Source organism: Liolophura sinensis, chromosome 7, assembly GCF_032854445.1.
Source record: "Liolophura sinensis isolate JHLJ2023 chromosome 7, CUHK_Ljap_v2, whole genome shotgun sequence".
Classification (NCBI taxonomy): Eukaryota; Metazoa; Mollusca; class Polyplacophora; order Chitonida; family Chitonidae; genus Liolophura; species Liolophura sinensis.
This window is the reverse complement of record NC_088301.1, coordinates 43,261,161-43,282,275: the sequence shown is the minus strand read 5'-3', so window position 1 is coordinate 43,282,275 and position 21,115 is coordinate 43,261,161. Positions and strand designations below refer to the sequence as shown.

General features: G+C 36.6%; 1 protein-coding gene across 1 annotated transcript in view; it reads right to left on the bottom strand.

The window, feature by feature from the left end:
* Positions 1–2,907: 2,907 nt before the first annotated feature.
* LOC135470938 (glutamine--tRNA ligase-like) overlaps positions 2,908–21,115 on the bottom strand; it is a 28,821-nt gene continuing 10,613 nt past the window's right edge. Inside the window, 4 exon segments of the mRNA XM_064749988.1 lie at positions 2,908–3,625; positions 18,218–18,343; positions 20,088–20,154; positions 20,716–20,843. Of these exon segments, the coding sequence (XP_064606058.1) occupies positions 3,575–3,625; positions 18,218–18,343; positions 20,088–20,154; positions 20,716–20,843 (372 nt within the window). The 3' untranslated portion in view covers positions 2,908–3,574.

Below are 21,115 nucleotides of genomic sequence, written 5' to 3'. Positions count from 1 at the left end.
CATTTACTTCCGAACACCTTTCGAAATGTAGTTTACTTGAGGTTTAATTTTTCAGTTTTAAGCCTCCTTCAAATTAATCTGAAAACTGTAAAAGAAGTTTTTAAAACGCAAAACATTATCAAAGGCAATGATGAAACTGTACCGACAATCATGATAATATGAATCTTAAGAACTATGTCCAGTCTGTAATTTATCTGCTCCTTCAGACCTTTATACTAAGGTTCAGCAAGGAATTGTGTATAGAGCACCTCTATTCACAGATATAGAGAAGGTGCCGGTCACAAATTTAAAACAATTTTTTTATTTCTTAAAAATTTTGATCAGAATACTATCGATGCTAGAATGTATTGTTATTGCACCAAATTATTTCGTTAAATATAACACACTTTCTATTAATTCAACATACCCATTCTATTACACGCACATGATATAAAGCTGAATGTGACCGAATATTGTTACAATAACAGAATACATTCTAGCATCACTCAGACAACTGGCTTTCTGCTAAATTTAACTGATTAATTTTTTGTGTATGTCCATCCTTTCTTATGAAATGCGTCATACGCCATCCCCAACTATTGTTTTATTAAGATGCTATGTACTATCTCCTCAGACAAAATCATTTGAAAGTTATACATTTACTTCATTATAACGTGTGTATGTTTCGCTCTGTAATCTCTACAAACTCAGAACTTACTTGTTTTTAACTTGAAGAAATTCTTTCATGATACTAACATGTTGAAATAATCAACATGCACGTAGTACCCTCCACTACAACGTGGTATAATGTTTCATAATCGTGTTCTCTTAAACAAATTACAAGAGAAAAAAAAATGACAGCGTGGGAAAAAGAAATAGCTGCCATAAAATAAAGCATTTTATATCAGTGCTGTACTAGTGATTATATATATACTAATATCGTTATATATGGGAATTCCATAAAAATGAACAACCGTTAACTAAATTACCAACTTTTTGAGTTTGTTGAAAAGTTCATTTGTATCATACTTTTGTTAAACGCCTTATTTCTTTCTCATTTCCCATCCGAATTAGGGCAAATGCTTTGATTGAAATCAAGAGCACTGCTTTTCTTTCACGTATCTAAGTTTGCCGACAGTTTAAATGCCATGTTGCCTCCCTGTTCAGATTATACCTCTGGCAGGTTTATTCTTCCAGTGCTTGTCTTAAGTTTTGTGAAATGATTGTTTTTGTGGACTAGGCTCCATTAGCAAAAATGTTAGATAACGACACTCAGAACATCATGCAAAATATCTGGCATCAGGCAGACTTCATTTATAACGTCTAAGTGTCTAAGAACTATTGACAGACGAAAGGCAATGATATTTGACAGGTTAATCGCCACTTGGGGATAATTTGAGTAAGTGTTTTTCTAGCTTGTGTGTGTGGCCAATTGGCTTCAAGGAGCTAGCCTAATTAAAGTGATCAGGGTGTCACGGAAAAACAGACGTTATGCAACTGTTGTTGATTACAGCCTGCAGATTCTGCCTCACGCTGCCTGAAAGATCAACACGTTCTGCGGGCATATAGCCGAGCAAGTGTACATGTATATGCAGAAGAGACCATGGGTGGCAGATCACGAGACGAGTACGGGTGATGTTCCATATGTATATATATATAGGTGTGTTTGTGTGTGTATATGTATTTGTCTACTTCAACTGCTTTCAGTGATAGGTATACCTATCAAAACCCTCCGGTCAAACCTACTGTTGTATTTTAGACAGGGTATATTATTTTTAGTTGTCCCCACCTGCGTCAAAAATCAGCCTAGTTGAATACGAGTAAGTTTAATAAAGTATGAGCTATCCTCATTTAGAGGAACACGCTTTTTGTTCAATAAAGTGGTAAACACACTGTACTTCCAAGAAGAGATCACCAACACGACATTTTCCCAGAGTATCATATAAGTAATTTTGTTGGAAATAGGCCCTGAAATTCAAACTCAATCTGTCATGATAGCCAGTAACAACTTTCAGTTCAGTGCAATGAGCCCTTTGGAAAAAGAAGTCCTGATACTGACTTCACTGACTTCTTATTCATTTATTTATTTTGTTTCATTGGTGTTTTCGCATTCGCAAGAATATTTCACTTATACGATCAGCATTATAGTGTGTGGAAACCGGGCGGAGCCCAGGGAACACTCAGGACCATCCACAGGTGGCTGGCAGACCTTCTTATGTACAGCCAGAGAGGACGGGACTCAACTCACAGTGACCGCATTGATGCGAGGCTCCTGGGACGCCACACTGGCATGCTGACCCCAACGGCCACATTCCATGATTTGCATCCATTCAAATCGAGTTGTACTTCGTAATTTCAAATCCAGCTCTTATAAATTTGAAGTCAGGATTTTCGTCCTGAACTTGAGAACGCAGGGATTCTGGTTTCCTCAGCTCATAAACCTGACAACATTGAGGTTAGGTGTAATATTCACGAGTACAGCACAAAACACCAATTGAATAAATGTTTTCATCCTCTGAGATATCTGGAATGATACCTGAAGCGTTTGATACTTGGTCCCTAGGAAGCAATGGAGATGAAAACCTCTTGTGTACAGGTCACCCAATTATTAGAAAGATTTAACTTTAACATTATCAATCAACAGAGGAGTGGGAATAACAGGAAATCAGGAATTCTTTAAACATTGATTTTGTTTGACTTTTCACTTTAGGATGGCCACTATTATATTGTGGATGGGGGAACTTGAGTTTGGTTATTGGGTTGCAACATGGATCACTCATTGCTAGCTTGTTCTGAGAACAATAAAAGCATCTTTCCAATTTGATTTGACACAATAAATAAACAAATTATAATATCCATTATGTTTAAGTTAGTATTTTATGTGTTACTCTAATTCGATTCAGCGCATCTTTTGACACGTACCACAAATGAACATGACAAGAAGTAGACTGATATAGGCAACAGACAGAAAAGTATTCACTCTTCCAGTTACAACAGGTAGTACTTTTTCTATTATGAAAAAAAAACAAGCTTTTTCATGTACTTCTGCTGACTAACTGAAAGGCAATATCGCTCACCTGAAAATAAATTCTTTCATATGACCCTAGAAAATGGTGGGAATTTCAGTGTCTTACGATCAAAATTACTACTTAAAAATATATTTCCTTTGAACAATGATAAGAGGAGTTCTGTGCCAAGGGAAGAAACTGCACAAGGTTTCAAAAACATTAACACAACCACTTGAGGAATTATTTTTGTACTGGGTAAAAATTGCTTTGCACATATTTTATATTTTCAGCATCATTTTCCAACTAATTTACGGATATACACAGGGGCACATGTCTTGCATGAGTTAAATGTGGTTAGACGTTAGTGTAAATACTCTGGTTAGATATATGAATAACATAAACAATTGCATCTTATGATACATATTCATGACAATGATTTATCAACTGTATCATTGGAAGACAAACAGACCAGCAGTACTTTATTTTCACACAGAATGGCCTATTTTATATGTTCATGTTTACAGGATGATGCCATATTTCCCTTCATCTTGGCACAGTTCACAAACAACTGCCAACTGTATTGAGATTTAGTTCTTTCCAGGGTCTTCCTTCAGTGTAACTGTTCTGTTGAACACAGGCTGAAAAAAACATTACAATAACTGGTTAGGCGAGATATCATACAGACAACACACAGATTTAAAAGAAAAACAAACACACACAACATAAATAATGTACATTATTCACCACTGTAGGTTCTACAATGTGCTTGAAAAACAATCAAACAGCCAGTAAATACTTGAATGCCAACATTTTGCAAATGCCAAGACCTTATTGGCAAACACATTAGCAATCTGACCAAATTGTGAAATTCTAACATAAGGCTATGAGTTGAACTAAAGGTTTGTTTCTCCGGAGTTGGGGAATTTTTCTGAAACCTTCTGCTGGCATGGTTTAATGGTTTTCTTGCGCCATGACCCATTGCCCATCACCCCACCAACATCCTAATCACAATGAATTGCTGGAGGCCACCAAACAGGATCCCTAAGGTTAATGGAGATTTGTGCTCCTGTACAGATTTTTGCACAGAACCATAGCCATAATCACAGGCTTCTGGTTCAGCCTGGTGATGCAACATGATTGTCTTTGGCCAAGATACAGTATGGCCCTGGGAGACTTGCCCTATAAAATATACATGAAGTGACAATGGAATAAGGTACCTCGCCTTGAGCGATGCAGATCTAACCTCCCACTGGAGAAATTTACAGGAGGGTGATAAGTTTATGATTAATTCAGTATACTCAGCCTTGGCTCTCCGCCCTTCAGGCACCATACTGTACCAACAGGGATTCAGTTACAAACACACGGTAGTCATTGCTAAACTTGTCTTACTGTTCAAACCAACACAATATAACATCAAGTTCATGGCAATATGGCTTCATGAATGCGAGAAAATAGTCCCATTAACACCTCGTAAATTAAGGCTGAATTTCATTCACTGAAAGTTCTTATACTATTCTTCATTCTGTACCTGGATGCGCAAGTGCCCACATATTTTTACTTTTAGCTGGATATCAAGACACCATGAAGTTCCCAAGCGCTCACTAGTGGAGATTTTATATTCATATCTTTGCATTACATGGTCAAAGAAGCCAGTGTGTGTTTCCAAGAAACGAAATTTTCTAAAAAAAAAAAAAAAAAAAGGAACACTACCACTTTAAGTCTAAAGAAAAGTACATACATGTAGTAGCATAGCCTATTTGCATATTGTTCTACATTACCATAATGTACATTTTAACACAATCTAAAGTGCTATACAGTCTGCACAAAGCAGTGTTATATTATCAGTATCAGTTCATAGTTTTGCAGTTTGGCACATTTCTCATGTCCTTGTGAACATTATACCATAATGTAGCCTTTGATGTGTGAAAATCAGTAATTAAAAATGGTATTTCTAGGTGAATAGCAACAAAGCACTAAATTCAACTGGCCTTGCAATTACTGGTTGTAATGAGCTGTGGATGTAATTGAGTGAGTGTCTGGTGCAATTGGTCTGAGGCCATGGCCAGAAAGACTATGAACCTACATGCACCCCGGCTACATGCACATGTAATCCAGTATTGATTACCTGCTAGTATATTCCCACAAGTCTTGTATGGCATTGTCTACATGTACACCTGCAAACTACACATGTGCACTACATGTATATTTTTGATATTGCTAAGACAAGCTTTGTTAGATGATCAAATCTTTAATTAAAAGCAATGGCGAGATTAAAACACAAATCAACATATACCTTCATACCAAGTATGGTAACTTTATAGTTTTCTGTAAATGCTTAGGGTACATTAGTTCAAACAGTAGCCACTTTTCAAAACATAAAAACCACAAAAAATTCTGAAATCTCATACTGCCTCCACTGTCCTCTAAATGCATACATTCCTTTTTTACAAATAGAGATACATGTATCAAAGGCAAACTGCTGCATGGCAAAAAACTATAATAGTGTTAAACATCCATGCATGTAGAAGAGTAAGCTGTGACACATCAAATGCCTTTCCAACAGACCCCCTATCTAGAAACAATAGACAAGTCAGACTAGGGTGAGGTAAATTAACCTGGAGATATAGTGGGTAGTCTGGACATTGCAATCTGTTGATGTTAACTGGCTGGATGATTCCACATAGACATAACCTTTTAGCCCTGTTCCAGACAGAGAGCAGAGGTAGCCAGGCAGACTGGGATATCAGCCATATCTTTGTACCCCAGCTTCAGCACATCACAGTCAAAGATTGTGCATACAAATACTCTCCCTCAATAACATGTGAATAATTGACCAGTACGAGACAGTGTGATGCCAACTATCTTGCAGTGAAACCTACACTGCATACAGGCTTGGTTGATAGTCTAGAGAATAATCAAGGCTAAAGTGATCGTAAACTAGATAATTCTCCCCACCCCCACCCCCACCAACCATTACAACCATACTCTGTGTTCTTTTATTTTTTTTTTCTATTTTCCTTTTTTTTCTTTTCTTTCCTATGTGTGGCATGTGAAAGAGGAACACTGGTGCCATTTGTGATGCCCGCCTGGCTATAGAACATTTGGACTGACCATGAGCCTCTGATAAATGAGGGCTCATGTCTACAGCCCACTAAACCTACCATGCAGTTACATGTAGGCCAGACCCAGTCTTAGCTCTCCAGCCATCCAGCTACCCAACCACCATGATCGTAAATCTTCAGTAAACTCATAATTACATCCAATCAAAGGTCAGGAAGGAGAGTAAATTGTGAGGGGAGCCAAAGTTCAGGCCATGGGATACTGTCTGGAATCTCCTTGAACAATCGATGGAGAATTCATTAATTATAGCCTTCTGGGGCCATGGGGACCGGTCATTAATTCTACCCCTGAGAGGTTAAAGGGTCAGGCCATATCATCATGTAGTTTGTGTAGGAAAGAGACTGGCAAAGTAGCCCCTGGACCAATAAATAATATGCCCACTACCCTAACTGGGGAGTCCATAGGAGATAGCATCACATCCATATGGGATATCTCCATTCTCTGGGAATTCAATGCCACAGTTCAATTTAAGATTGGTCAATATTCTTAACTCTTACAGAATGGAAAGTAAATGTATCTGATAAAAATATACCACTCTGACAAACATATAATGAGATAGTAATCGCCCGGCCATGACTGAAATCTTTGATTTACATGCATAGAGAGGAGTCCTGCTAAACACCACTTACTGGTAGTATTTTAGACAGGTATCTATAAGAATTCCATGCATGATTCCACATCTAAAATCAACTGAACCTACACGTAAGTGTCTATTTCGTAAGTATTTTTTCCTTCATTTTTGAACCTTGGGATAACATACCAACAAAATCAGTCTTCAGTCAACCATGTTTTTTTGCCTAAATGTATTTAGATACTGCATGGTGAGCATTCAAAAATATTTCACTTAAACAATGTCAATCTCACACAAGTCTAAATGAACTAGTACTCAGCCTGCTTTGTGGAACGTCTTGAAAAAGAGTTGTTATCACTGCTGCTTTAGAAGGAAATCATGTAGCTACACTAAACACATGTACTTATAAGCAATATGCTGTATTCTGCAGGTTGCTGAATAAAATGCCATTAAATCATGTACAGGTTTACCATTAATATGTACCTGTGTGCCTCTAAATATTAAAATAAGTTCATGTCATAGCAAAATATAACCAAACAGTGTAATAAATATTAATGAAAGGGAAGATTGCAAAGTTGCATGTAAACTTGTTTTATCTCTACATATTAATAAAAGATAAACACCTTTAATTTTGTCAGAGACTCCAAGATGATAATGAGAACATATCATGAAATCAACTTCAACATCATTGTACAGAATGATGAAGGCTGAAGACAGGAGTCTGTATGACCCACACACAAACTGTTCGCTCTCAGAGTACCAGACAGAGCACTGAATAATTAACACGTTGTGAAAGCATCCCATTATTACCTAGGTTTGGACGGCTGAAAGACACCTGAATAGTTCTATCCTGCGGAAAAGAAGGGTCAGACGTACCTGATGGATCAATACACTGTGATTGCTCATCAAGAACAGATTGAATTTATCTGAGCCAATGCTTTCCACCTACTTGTATATCCAACTGTACACTTTCTTGTTTTACAGCACAATGAATGCATGTTTATCAACTCTCATTGATTCAGATAAATAAAAGTTTATCTAATTTTTTTGATTTTTCCAAATGCTATAATACAACCCACATTTTCTTAAAACTACATGCCCAGTCTGGCTTGATTGACACTCAATACTTTATGATACTTTTGGGAGAAGAGCACCTTTTGGTTTACAGTAATCTGGCCAGATGAACACCTAGTGTATTGTTGATTTGGACAGATGGACACCCATTCCTTTATGTTTGTTTGGACAGATGGACACTCATCCCTTCATGTTCATTTGGACATGTGGATACCCATCTCATCATGCTCATTTGGACAGATACCCAATGCTTTCTCAGAACACAGGATACTGGAAGCTATGAAACTTCAGTAAAAAAAAATATTTATTAACCTGTATTAGTATGCAGAGGAAATAAAATCAGAGTACATTGCAATCCTTCTCCACTTCGATACATGGGCATTTTGATACAGATTTGAAAGCGGTAGCCTTTGAATATTCCAATGATGACGGCGTAAAAACAACAAAGGAATTATTCAACAGCTGACAAGGGAAGGCCATTAGCAGAGCTCTTTTATCTTAAATCCATTATGAGGATTGGGCCCTATATTTAATAACCCAAGTGGAAACCATTATCACACCCTGATGACCATTCACAATGGTACTCAAACACAACTATTTCGTTACACCCCAATTAGTCAGGGAGGAAATATCCACCCTAAATCAAAACATTGTTTCTCAGGTTTGATTGGTATCGATTGCAGAATATTACAGTTGCTGAGTGGTGTAATTCTACAATATGCAAGAGCAGTTATTAATGTAAATCCCTGAATTTCCTAATGTTCACCAGCATCCATAATCTGCATATTCTGTGAGATTTTTTTTTTTTTTGACACTATTCAACAGGCGCATGTAAGATGTAATGGACCATACACAGTCATGCTGCCTTTGCTACTCCTCTACTCATCACCTCAAAGCATAAAATGGTATTTAACTCAGTGTGTAACCACGGAAATAGTGTCTAGTTTAATAAATTAGCACAAATCAAAGCGCAAGTCAAATGCCTATTGTTATCATAGGATTGTACTTGCACAATATCTAACTTGACAGCAACACAGGGTTATATGTACGTTTATGTCACTGGAAGCAGCACTCATTATTAAAAAACAGAATATCCATTTCACTTCTAACTGTGTTAAGGGCCATTTGGAATAAGAACAATCAAAAACTATTACATGTAACATCATAATAAAGCTGGCATCAACCGATGTCTATATAAATAAACGTACTGTCATTCGCAAGATATTCCTCTGCGTCAAATCATTCACCATAGGATTTATTTCACAAAATTTTACTAATTTTATATCGTACTTACTTGTCAACACCTACCAATACTTAAGCAAGCTAGTGTAACCAAGGGACATAGAGAATATGAACATGATTTTGTACCATAAGGCTACCAAAATGGTTCTCATCATTCATTTATGTAAAAACAGATTATATCTGAATTTGTGTTTATCACTTCAGTGAAAATGTTTAGCTTGATGACACCTGAAAAAATGGTTTAGTTCTGTAATAATGAGGCAGTACATTTTCTCCATATCTGTAACAAATTTTTTTTTGTGCCAAGTACTCAATAATTTACACCAGAAAATGGCCATTTAACACCGGAAATGTTTAATTTATTTCCACATGACATGTTGTAAAACCTTAATTAAACACATACAGAGGAAGACAGGAAAAAAGCTTGTGAATTAGCATGGAGAGGGTAAAAAGGATGTTTTAATTTATCAGAAGTGAATCCAGCGAGTGTAAAATGCAGTGGATGGGGTTTAACCTAGCTGCTTCAGTAGTGGAACCTACCACTTAAAAACAGGTCTTCAACCAACTGTGAGAGAACTACCAAATGTCTGATATTTCAGGGAAGGGAAGGGGAAATTACTAAGGACAAGCAGAACATCCAAGCCGACATAACCTCATCAGCATTAATGACCAGTATTCACCCTCAAAGATTAGATAGCTGCTAGAAACCCAGGCTCTACATTCCTACATTGATAGGTGCGACAGCATGAAGTAATGCTCTCCCTGATTGAGCCTACACTGCTGCCTGATCCAATCTCTGCTCAAGAGCAATGACAAACTGCAGAGTGGAGAAGACAAAACTCCTGCAAAGAGATGCAGACTGATGCACTACTCTGAAGTACAAAATGTGCAAACTACATTGCATAAAAGCATGTCACTACTCCTGTTTATTCTCCCACTTTAAGCCATTGAAACAAACTACTAAATACTAACAACAGCTACCATTGATAAAACCATTAGTACTCCTGTATCTATGTCTCATAACCTATGGACTAGTGACACAAAATGAAGATTTAATTTAAGATTAGTGTCATTCAGAAAGTGGTTGTAGTTAAAGTATCATTATTTGGTATCATGCTTTCCAAATAAAAGATACATGTAGATTGTTATGCCAAGAAGTTGACCACACGAGGGTTTCCACAATCCCAGAATGGTCTCAGCAATCTCAGAGTGGTCTCAGCTATCCCAGAGTAGTCCCAGTACACCACAGAATTGCCTTCCAATGAAGTCAAGCTAGAGTGATCTCACCAGAACACTGAGTGGTCTTGCAATGTAGCAAACCTGCAGTGATCTCAGCAATCCCAGTGTGATCTCAGCAAACCCAGTGTGATCTCAGCAAGCCCAGAAGGGTCTCAAAATGTACATGTAGCAAACCCAGAGTGGTCTCACAATGTAGCAAATCCAGAGTGGTCTTGCAATGTAGCAAGTCCAGAGAGGTTTTGTAAAGTAGCATAAACTGACTACAACTGAGAAAATTTACACATATCGATCTGGCAACCTTATGTTAGTACAGTTCATTTTATAATGATGTCAATACGACTGTACACTATGTGATAGAGCTACACAAAAACATATCCCTTTTGGAGTGTGGCTGGTGGGGAACATTTGTATGCACAGTTGGTCATAGCAGGATATGGCTTTTTATTTTTATTTTTTTCCCTTTTGACAAGCTCTACATGTACTTCGATTTCTAGATTTCAGATGAAATACTGGATATTTGAAATTCACACTGGTCAATAAAGTTAATGCAGAAAGACAATGGTTGAAAATCTCTGGAGGTACACATTCTGAACTGTCAGAATGAAATAAATACACTTGTCTTGGAAAAAAAAGATTTAAACTTACAGATACTTGCACCACCAGCATGCATATGTGGGAACTATATGATCATCAAGGGGGCTTTAATGGCAGTTAAATAAATCACTGGTTTGTGCTTGTGAACATTAGCTATGCAATGGCAATGTGGACCCTGCTGTTCTACGTAATGGCTTCCCTTGAAATATTTAGATTACCACAAGCCAAAGCAATAAATTCCTCCTGCAATGTCCTTAAAAGCCCTCTCCTGTATTGGTGAGCTCTTAAAGCGAAGTAAATAATACATCTTGGAGTGTCTGGCATAGAGACATACTATCACTGGGATACTTTTACTGAATGCACCAATATCAATATTGTATGGCTATGATGCAAGGCTACCTTGTATTTGGAAGTAAGTCAGTCTCATAAAATCCAAACCACATTTTATGAGCATGCCATTTAAACAGACCTGAATTAGAAATATTGGCTCAAGGGTAGAGAGGAAATATTCAAGATTTGCCAAAATTGTACAAAAACGTTTCAAGAGTAAAAGCACAAACCATGAGAGAACATTTTCTATTGTACTTAACATAGTTTGCAATAAGACAATTTCCTGAACTAATGACAGTAGAACGCATTGTTTTCTTCTGTGACTTTGCAATGCATGTGTACTTCATATATGTTTTTTTTTGTGCTCATGGGTGGTCCATACTTTGGATCCTTTTGTATCACCTCCTGACTCAACATATTCCAAAAAGAACCCCCAAAAACAACAACAACAACAACACATATTATTACTAAAGCTCCCTGACTAACTACACCCTTGTGTGAAAGGCAGTCTCAACCTCATGCTCGGACGTCTAATGAAGGTCAAAATAGCATGAAACTCATAACTCTTTCAACCCTGTATAAAATAATCTTCTTACAAATTACTAAATTCTTTAATAATTTAAATATATTCATTTTTTCTGTTTTATCTCTTACACAAAAATCTTTCAATCTTTCTTTATGAACCAACATGTGTAATTGTTCAGCTGAAGTGATAAAGGACTCTGAACAGGTACACAGCTGGCCCCGAAAGTCTACACCTTGCTCTTGTACATCATGACAAGACATCATTCTTTTCCAGTTGAACTCGAAATATTTATAGTGGAGATTATCAATGGAAATCCAGAGTTTATACCATGCGTAAATATTTATGGGAGAAGCAAGTTTCTTCCATCATTGTGAAGGAGAAATTTACTTAGCTAAGTGGCTCAAGTAACTGGGATAAACAACTGTCCCCTTCTTTGGCAGGATACCTTTTTGAAAGGGATATTGCTCAAGTGACAGATATATGGGTAAACAGTTCTGGATTGATAAATTGGGGCCTATCTTGATCTTATTCTAGGTCATGTCCTAAACTTGCTTGTCCATAAGGAACGCCCTGAGAGGTTATCAGGCAATGTTTACCCACATCCCAAGAATTTGTAAATCTGAACTTCTCTCAAATCCCTTGAAGGTTTAGAACTAAGCTCAAAACGAGTTTCGTGTGTTGAGTAGACTGGTCAACATACATTTTGCTGACATATTTATATGACCTGGTTTACTAAACATTACCCAGACGGCCAGTAAAACATTTTAGGGATTGTACTATTTTGCCTTCATCTTCACAATTCCACACCGCCTCCCCTCCTGCCCCCCTCCCCACACCCCTTCTAACTTTACTTGGAGAGAGTAAAGGTTCCTTTAAGGTTGTTAGTAAGGGCAGAAAATAAAACATACATATGTATGTATCTATTTTAAATCTAATCACATTAGTAGCACTTTTCAATTCATGCTGTATTGTGTACTGAAAATTTTCTGCAAATCTTCAGTAGATAAAAAAAAATGCAGACTTGTAGAGTAACAAGTCTGATACAAGCCTGCTTATAGGTATCCTTTACTAACAAACCAGTAACTTGATAATACAATATCTTCTGCGCCAGATCTTTAGATAAGATTGCCCACTTTATCAACAATGAGTGAAACAGATATCTTGAACTATTCTACAACACATATTCATACCTGCCATTTGAATACAGGTGCAAGATACCATCACATACCAGTGGTACCAAAATGGCAGAGAACACCGCAATCTGTAAACTCTCCATCTACCTTACAGAATCGAATCATGTCTATTAGCAGTTAAGATGGTCCATATGGATCAGACAAAATTACTAGAACATATCCCTGCCAAGAATCATCCATCTTTCAAAAACCATAAATCAGTGCTTGAGTTATACCAGTAAAACTAAGATAATATATACCTGGCACATCCAGTATCAGTATTTAATTTACAGAACTGAAAATATTCCCTAATTTACACATCAGGTAGCAGTAGATATTATCATTTTGGTCTACACTATTACGACAAGAAGATGTTTATGTGTTATCAAAACACAATTAAAACTTGGGAATAGATAACTGAAGACAAAGTCATCATTGGGTTGTTAACTTGTAATCCATTCAGCATAGGTTAAGAGGGAATCTTGCTAAATGAGAACACACAAGATTAAAACATTCTATATCATCAATACATGATTATGAGAATTTAAAAGTAACAACACATGTATCTAAATTGAGTTAATAAAGAATTACATTTGTAATGCCTAAGTCTGAGAAAAGTTGTACATATGTCACCAGACCCAAAAAAAAAAAAAAGGGCATACATATTTAAGCATGGCGAAAAGAGCTCTGTGAAGATTGTACTAACAGTGCAGACCTCATATCCAGGGTAGGAAGGCAAAAAAATGAAAGCAAACATTGGCAGGACAATAACAAACATGCTTAGCTTCATTACCCTTTTGGTGACATATGGTGCTGTCGAAACTCTACACCAATTTGTCATATTTCAGAATAGATTGGTCTCCAACCAGGCTGCAAGAGAACCATGTCGTCTGTCCAAAATGTCATTGCCATGTTTGTCTAAAGGGATAGATTAAGGATTAAAGGCAAGGCAAACCCAGATGTCCCTGAGGCAGGGCCCTCCGCTTTCAATAGCACTGGTCTGTTCTCTCAAAAACACTTAGCCCAGAAGAGAGAAAACATCAATTGAACAAACGAACCGCTTACAAAAGCCCTGGCAGGTATAATAAGCTTTCACATGAGGTGGCCAAGGCTAACACATATATATGCACTAACTGCGGGATTAAAGTCACATTTAAAACATTCATAATTTATGGAAAGTACCATTAAAAATTTTCAGATAAATGTATATGCATGAATGAATAAATTTTATGTACCCCTGATTGTGAATTCACCCTAAAATTTATATTCTGCAATGATAACATAACTGTTTTCAAAACCAGCTTTAAAGACGTAAGACTGTACATGCAATAAATTTACATGCAAATGTTTATTTTGTAGATGAATCCATATTTATGAAAACAAAGTGGAAAAAAAAATATGCTTGTGTTCCCTTCCTCTCCTCTCAGAACAAAAATGATATTCTTGGGAATTGCCAGCTGGCAGAATCATTTCCATGTATTTACTCTATGACAATCACTGTGTTTGAATATAACTGCCACACAACTTTAAATCATGCAAATACTACAGATAATTTTATTTATCAGCAGTCTATGTTCATAAGGAGCTGACTTACACATGTATAATGGTAAGTTTTTACAATTCAGAGTCCTGGTGCTTATTTGATAAATTAGAATAACATAATAAACTGATTCAATTTTAAAACAGAGAGAGGTTCTCCATCCCTTATAATTTCTCAGATGTGCACAAAATATTCCCCGAGTTGGACAATTACTCCCAACCTTACTTACTCCTTGACAGACCATTCAAATCTATAGACTCAAAGTTCAGGTTCACAATTAATTTCCTGACGTAAGTGAAAACTGAAAAGTTTTCTACTCAGTGTTAGCAAATGAATGCCCCATACTGGCTGAAGAGATGCTTTTTTATTAATATTCCAATAACATACATTGAGGCAGGATGGCGACCACTGAGTATAAGGAAGTATAAGAAATAAAGACAACTTCAGTAATAGCTGATGTCACCGATCACCCATAAATACCAATCTACCTTAACGAACTTGGTAAAATTTGGCCCGTATTCACCTTCTCACTTCAGTCACATTTTTTACAACAACAACATGTTATAGCTTATGGTCGTTATCACTGGTCATTCAGGGTTAGGTCAATTAGCCACATGCCTCAGATTTGTAAGCTCTTTCAGAAGAGGTAGTAGAAGTCTATGGGCAAGAGGGGAGTATCCAAACCTCCAAAACTAATACACTACATGTCAATATAAGATTGCTACTTGAGGTGGATTTCAAAAAGTAAATCCATCTTGACATTAATTTGTCATTATGTAACGATGTCATCAAATAAGACATAAGCATATAACACATATAATTCACAGTGCATTATATTTTAACTGGTCCAAAAACTGATCCAAATGAACCAAACGTGAACAGAAGTTTAGTTTTCAGTGGGAGAAACTAAATTTATACTGAACTGTATTGGGTTACATCACTGATTTCTCAACAAAAGCAGGTGTACATGTACCTTTATCTGAATTTTGGCTATCAAACACTTGGTTGTACCTTTTTCTCCACATTGGCACAATTCATCACACAAAATAAGTCGTGATTTGATTGGCTGTGTCACATTCTTCACCACAAAGACCAGACAATTTTATTGGTTTTGACAGCTTTTTGCCACATCTTAGCTTTGGTCTAATTGGTTGAACCATTTTCAACCCTAATGACAGATAGAGCTGACACCAAAGCTCAACACCATGTAATGGAAGGAAGCAGAAACGAAAACACCAACAAACAAAATCTCAAATCCATCTGACACTTAACACAAAATAGGCTCAGCCATAGTTAGTCATCATAAACTGAATGCTCGACAGACAAGTTACCGGAGACAAAAAAAAGCTAAGGCTATGGATCAAATTTAGTCACCTCCAACATCCTAAAGCCACATTTATCAGCGCAGTCATCTGACAAGCTTGATGTTGAGGATTACTACATCACAACACAACACACAGGCCATCACAGATCAGACCTTCCCACACAGAGGACCTGGGTAGCCTGAATGGGGAGTAACATGCCCAACCCAATTATCAGCCCATTTTAACAGTTTGGAAAACAATTTCTATTTAGTGGTTGTCCCTTTCATCTTTTTCATTCCTCGTTAACCATGCAAACATCCTCTCCTTTATGGTTGCCTGACTTGTTTGCTTATAGGTATTGGTCATTATACATACTTTTATCCATTCATATATTTATTTATTTATTTGATTGGTGTTTCACGCCGTACTCAAGAATATTTCACTTATACGACGGCGGCTAGCATTACGGTGGGAGGAAACCGGGCAGAGCCCAGGGGAAACCCACGACCATCTGCAGGTTGCTGGAAAACCTTCCCACATATGGCTGGAGAGGATCCATTCATATAACAACTAAATTGCTAAACACTTATGAATAGAAATCCCTTTGACCTCACTCCAAGTGTCTATAAACAATTTTCCAGATTACATATTTTAAAAATTGTATTTTGAGTTTTAACTGAGGTTTTAAAAAACAACTTTGGTCAGGTTTTGAACACATACCTATTTATTTAATCCTGAATGATCTTGTGGGCAAAAAAAAAAAAAAATGAACTGTATCTTAATATAAACATGTATTCAACATGATATAGTTGCAATGTTGCTGTAATTGTGTCCTGCCATAATCATTCAATCAGTACAGTATGCACTAAATGACTAAAATTTTCACATAGATTCACGAAGTATTTCATGATATGTCATTTCGCGCTTTAACCTTCCGTGATTTAACAGAAGGGCATGGTGTGCCAAACTCAATTATGCCACTGACTAGCTTTCAACATCGAACAGCGCAATGATTTTCAACATTATTTTTGTCACTTCACAGTTGTCTTGAGCCAAACTCAACACCAACACATTCTTGTATCTAATGCTGTCTTAATCAAACACCTTTACCTAAGACATCTACAATGACACTATACCCAAAATCATGGCTAAGTTACTCACTTTGGACGATTCTATGAGCTGTATCAACCTTTGAAAGGCGTGTGAAGTGAATCTCACACAAAGCAAGATGACGCTAGCAAGCCAGAGCTAATCTTTTGCGAACATAGTAAAACATATATACTGCTATGGTGTGAAAACAATGCTCACAGTTAGTCTCAGTCAATAGCAGATAGTTGTTTCCCCTCTCCAGTGGCCGCAAATATTTTGAGTGGGGCCAAAAACTCTGCGATCATTAGATCACTAGTCAAAACTCGCTTCATATTTTGACTCACTTCAATGTTTTCTTCAATAGGTTTGATGGTATCCTATGGCAAATGTTAGCTTTTTAACACCATTTGTAATACTTTAGGACTATTTGCCTACAAAATGTGCTTTTTTAAGCTCTTCAGATGAGTACAAAACGGATATTGCCAATTTTGCTCTTAGTCCTGACACAAGTTGGGATTGAAACATTGCCTTCCAACTACCTGAACTATTAACACAGTAATTCTAGATTTATGAGTACCATTAACTGATGTCCATTTATAAGCCACTTTATATAAACAGAACACCACATGAGGTGCAAATTGCTTTAAGCATGGAAATACACTTAAATAATCTACAAAAATGATTCCAATTTATTTACTAATATACTGACATGGCAAAATAGTTTCTTATGCTTCACTGTAATGTCACAGTATCCAGTCATAGCATTACCGTTGTTTGTGACGTAACAATGCATGGAGAAGTAATTACACCATCCACAGACGAGAGCATGGTGTTTCACCAATATGCACAGTTACAAATAGCTGAAATAATTATACATGTTGCATCTATTTTGTCATGCTAACACACAAAACAAAATTAGAAAATTGAAATCCCACCATAAATTTGTAAACATATGCATGGATCAAACTTTTTTTCAAAACTTGATATGATGAGCAATAAAATGAAACATTACAGAATTTTTTTTTTCCTTTTTAAATAATATAAAATTTGATCAACTTCAGAAAATACTGAAGTAGACTAAAGTAGGCCTACTGAAACTAACACCCAATAAGAGCCAAGGAATCATTATATATGCAAATGTAATGAACAGAAGCATCTGGTTTTTGAATTTTATCTGGGGCTGCATAATTTGCATACAAAATTTTTCAACATTGGACAATATGTGGGCTCATTATCAAATTTGATCTGAGGTTTCACAAAATGAATAACAAAATTTTTTTATTACCAAAATTAGACAAGGCTTAGAGAGTTACTGCATGGAAAGTTAAGCTTAAAGTGTAAATTAATATCCCTCATTCTTTTTTTAAAAGCGCGGAATCAAAATATCTATATTTCTTATATATATCTATACGAATCTACAAAGACTCACCTTTTCATGTGTTGTATCAGGATCAGCACTGAAGAATCCAAGTCTTTCAAACTGATACTTCTCATACACCTTTGTCCCCAGGACGTGTTTGTCTACCAGGGCACCAGGTATCACAGACAAAGAGTCCTGAAGCACAAATTTACCACAGTCAATGTCATGTTATGATTATGCTATGCTGCTCCAATACCACTGAAAGCCATAAAACAGTAATATGGTTATTCACTGTATGATCATCAAGCTCTTCAATGTATAACACAATTAACCACAGTCTGGAGCCACAATATACACTGTCAAGGATGGATTTACTACAATTTGAAACCCCAAAATACACTGTCAAGGATGGATTTACTACAGTTTGGAATCTCAAAATACACTGTCAAGGATGGATTTACTACAGTTTGGAATCTCAATATACCTTGTCAAGGATGGATTTACTACAGTTTGGAATCTCAATATACCTTGTCAAGGATGGATTTACTACAGTTTGGAACCTTAAAATACACTGTCAGAGATGGATTTACTAGAGTTTGCAACCTCAAAATACACTGTCAAAGATGGATTTACTACAGTTTGGAACCCCAAAACACACTGTCAAGGATGGATTTATTACAGTTTGAAACCCCAAAATACACTGTCAAGGATGGATTTACTACAGTTTGGAACCCCAAAACACACTGTCAAGGATGGATTTATTACAGTTTGAAACCCCAAAATACACTGTCAAGGATGGATTTACTACAGTTTGGAATCTCAAAATACACTGTCAAGGATGGATTTACTACAGTTTGGAATCTCAATATACCTTGTCAAGGATGGATTTACTACAGTTTGGAATCTCAAAATACACTGTCAAGGATGGATTTACTACAGTTTGGAATCTCAAAATACACTGTCAAGGATGGATTTACTACAGTTTGGAATCTCAATATACCTTGTCAAGGATGGATTTACTACAGTTTGGAACCTTAAAATACACTGTCAGAGATGGATTTACTAGAGTTTGTAACCTCAAAATACACTGTCAAAGATGGATTTACTAGAGTTTGGAACCCCAAAACACACTGTCAAGGATGGATTTATTACAGTTTGAAACCCCAAAATACACTGTCAAGGATGGATTTACTACAGTTTGGAATCTCAAAATACCTTGTCAAGGATGGATTTATTACAGTTTGAAACCCCAAAATACACTGTCAAGGATGGATTTACTACAATTTGGAACCCCAAAACACACTGTCAAGGATGGATTTATTACAGTTTGAAACCCCAAAATACACTGTCAAGTATGGATTTACTACAGTTTGCAACCTCAAAATAACCTGTCAAAGATGGATATATTACAGTTTGAAACCTCAAAATAACCTGTAAAAGATGGACTTACTACAGTTTGGAGCCCCAAAGATGGATTTACTAGAGTTTGGAACCCCAAAAAACCCTGTCAAGTTTGCAGCCTCAAACCACCCTATACGGGATGGATTTACTAGAGTTTGGAACCCTAAAATACACTGTCACGAATAGATTTACTAGTTTGGAACCTCAAATATACACTGTTGAGCATGGATTTTCAATGAAAGGCTTCTGTACAATAAGTGAATCAGTTCTGTAGACATGGGGTCAATGCCACAAAGACCATGGACGAACACACGGACTGACGGACAATCAGTCAGATGGATGGAAGAACAATGCTAAACCACAGTACGAACCACAGGACGGCATGCAAAAAGAACTGATACGTTGGATATTCATGGATGAATAGTTATAAAAATAAAGACTATGAAACCAATCTGACGGTTTCTTTCCATAATGATGACAAAAATTATTTCTTTTTATATGTTGCTTTTCTGAAAAGTTAAAGCAAAGTCAAACTTACCACATTAACATCTGTTAAGAATCCACCAGGAACCTCCTCTGGGTCTTCTGGGTGCTTGTGATAAAACCTACGACCCGAAAAACAGCAACATTTTAACATGTGGCTTCACAGTTTATCATTTTAATCTGTTTTAAAGCCTGCTCTGTAAGATACCGTACTTATAACAATGTTCCCATCAAAGTGTAAATTAATCTTACCTCCATGCTATTCACTTTCCTTACAGATGTATTTGAGGTAACAAAATAAATTGCCTTGTGATGTAACTATGATTAAATTGCTATATGATGTAATTATACAACAAGGAATGTCCTATTAATGTCTACCTCCATTACATCAATTAACAAACTAAAGGGCTGACCATATCCATGACAGAAAAAAAAAACATATTTAAAACAAATTAAACAAGAACACTAATCAATGGCAGATACGATATCTTTACACTCCACAGCACTTCATCTAACCGGAGACATTAACATGATGGGCCCTTGTTATGAATACATGACAGGCACTTTCCACAATTCCAGCTTTTGCTGAGTCTTAATGAGTTGAAATTAACTTGGGAACAGCTACTTTCAGGGCAAGTTAGGACCAAGAGAAACCTACTGTACATTCATAAATGAATACTTACAGTCTTTCATAGAGCCTGACTTCACAGGTGACAGGGTTAGCCACCCAGTGGATGAAACCTTTGGGCTTTTCTTTATCGGAAGTTTTTTTACAGGTTGTGATCAGCTCAGTGACATTACCAGCATGGTCCTGTGTGGATGAGAGTAGGGGGATAACTCTTCATGAGTTAGTGAGTAGAAAGGGGAGGTTGTAACATCTATAACCAACCCATGAGTCCACACATTTCCTTCTCTATTGTCACATAAATAAATAAATGAATAAAAATATAGCACTTTAAAAGGCCTTGCTTCCAGTTTCAGATACAAAGCTGTGTAATTATTTGTGGCTGTACCTATTCTCTACTTCTTCCTCATCAAGCCAAGTTAATAAATACACACTTATTATTTAACAAGGCAGAATAT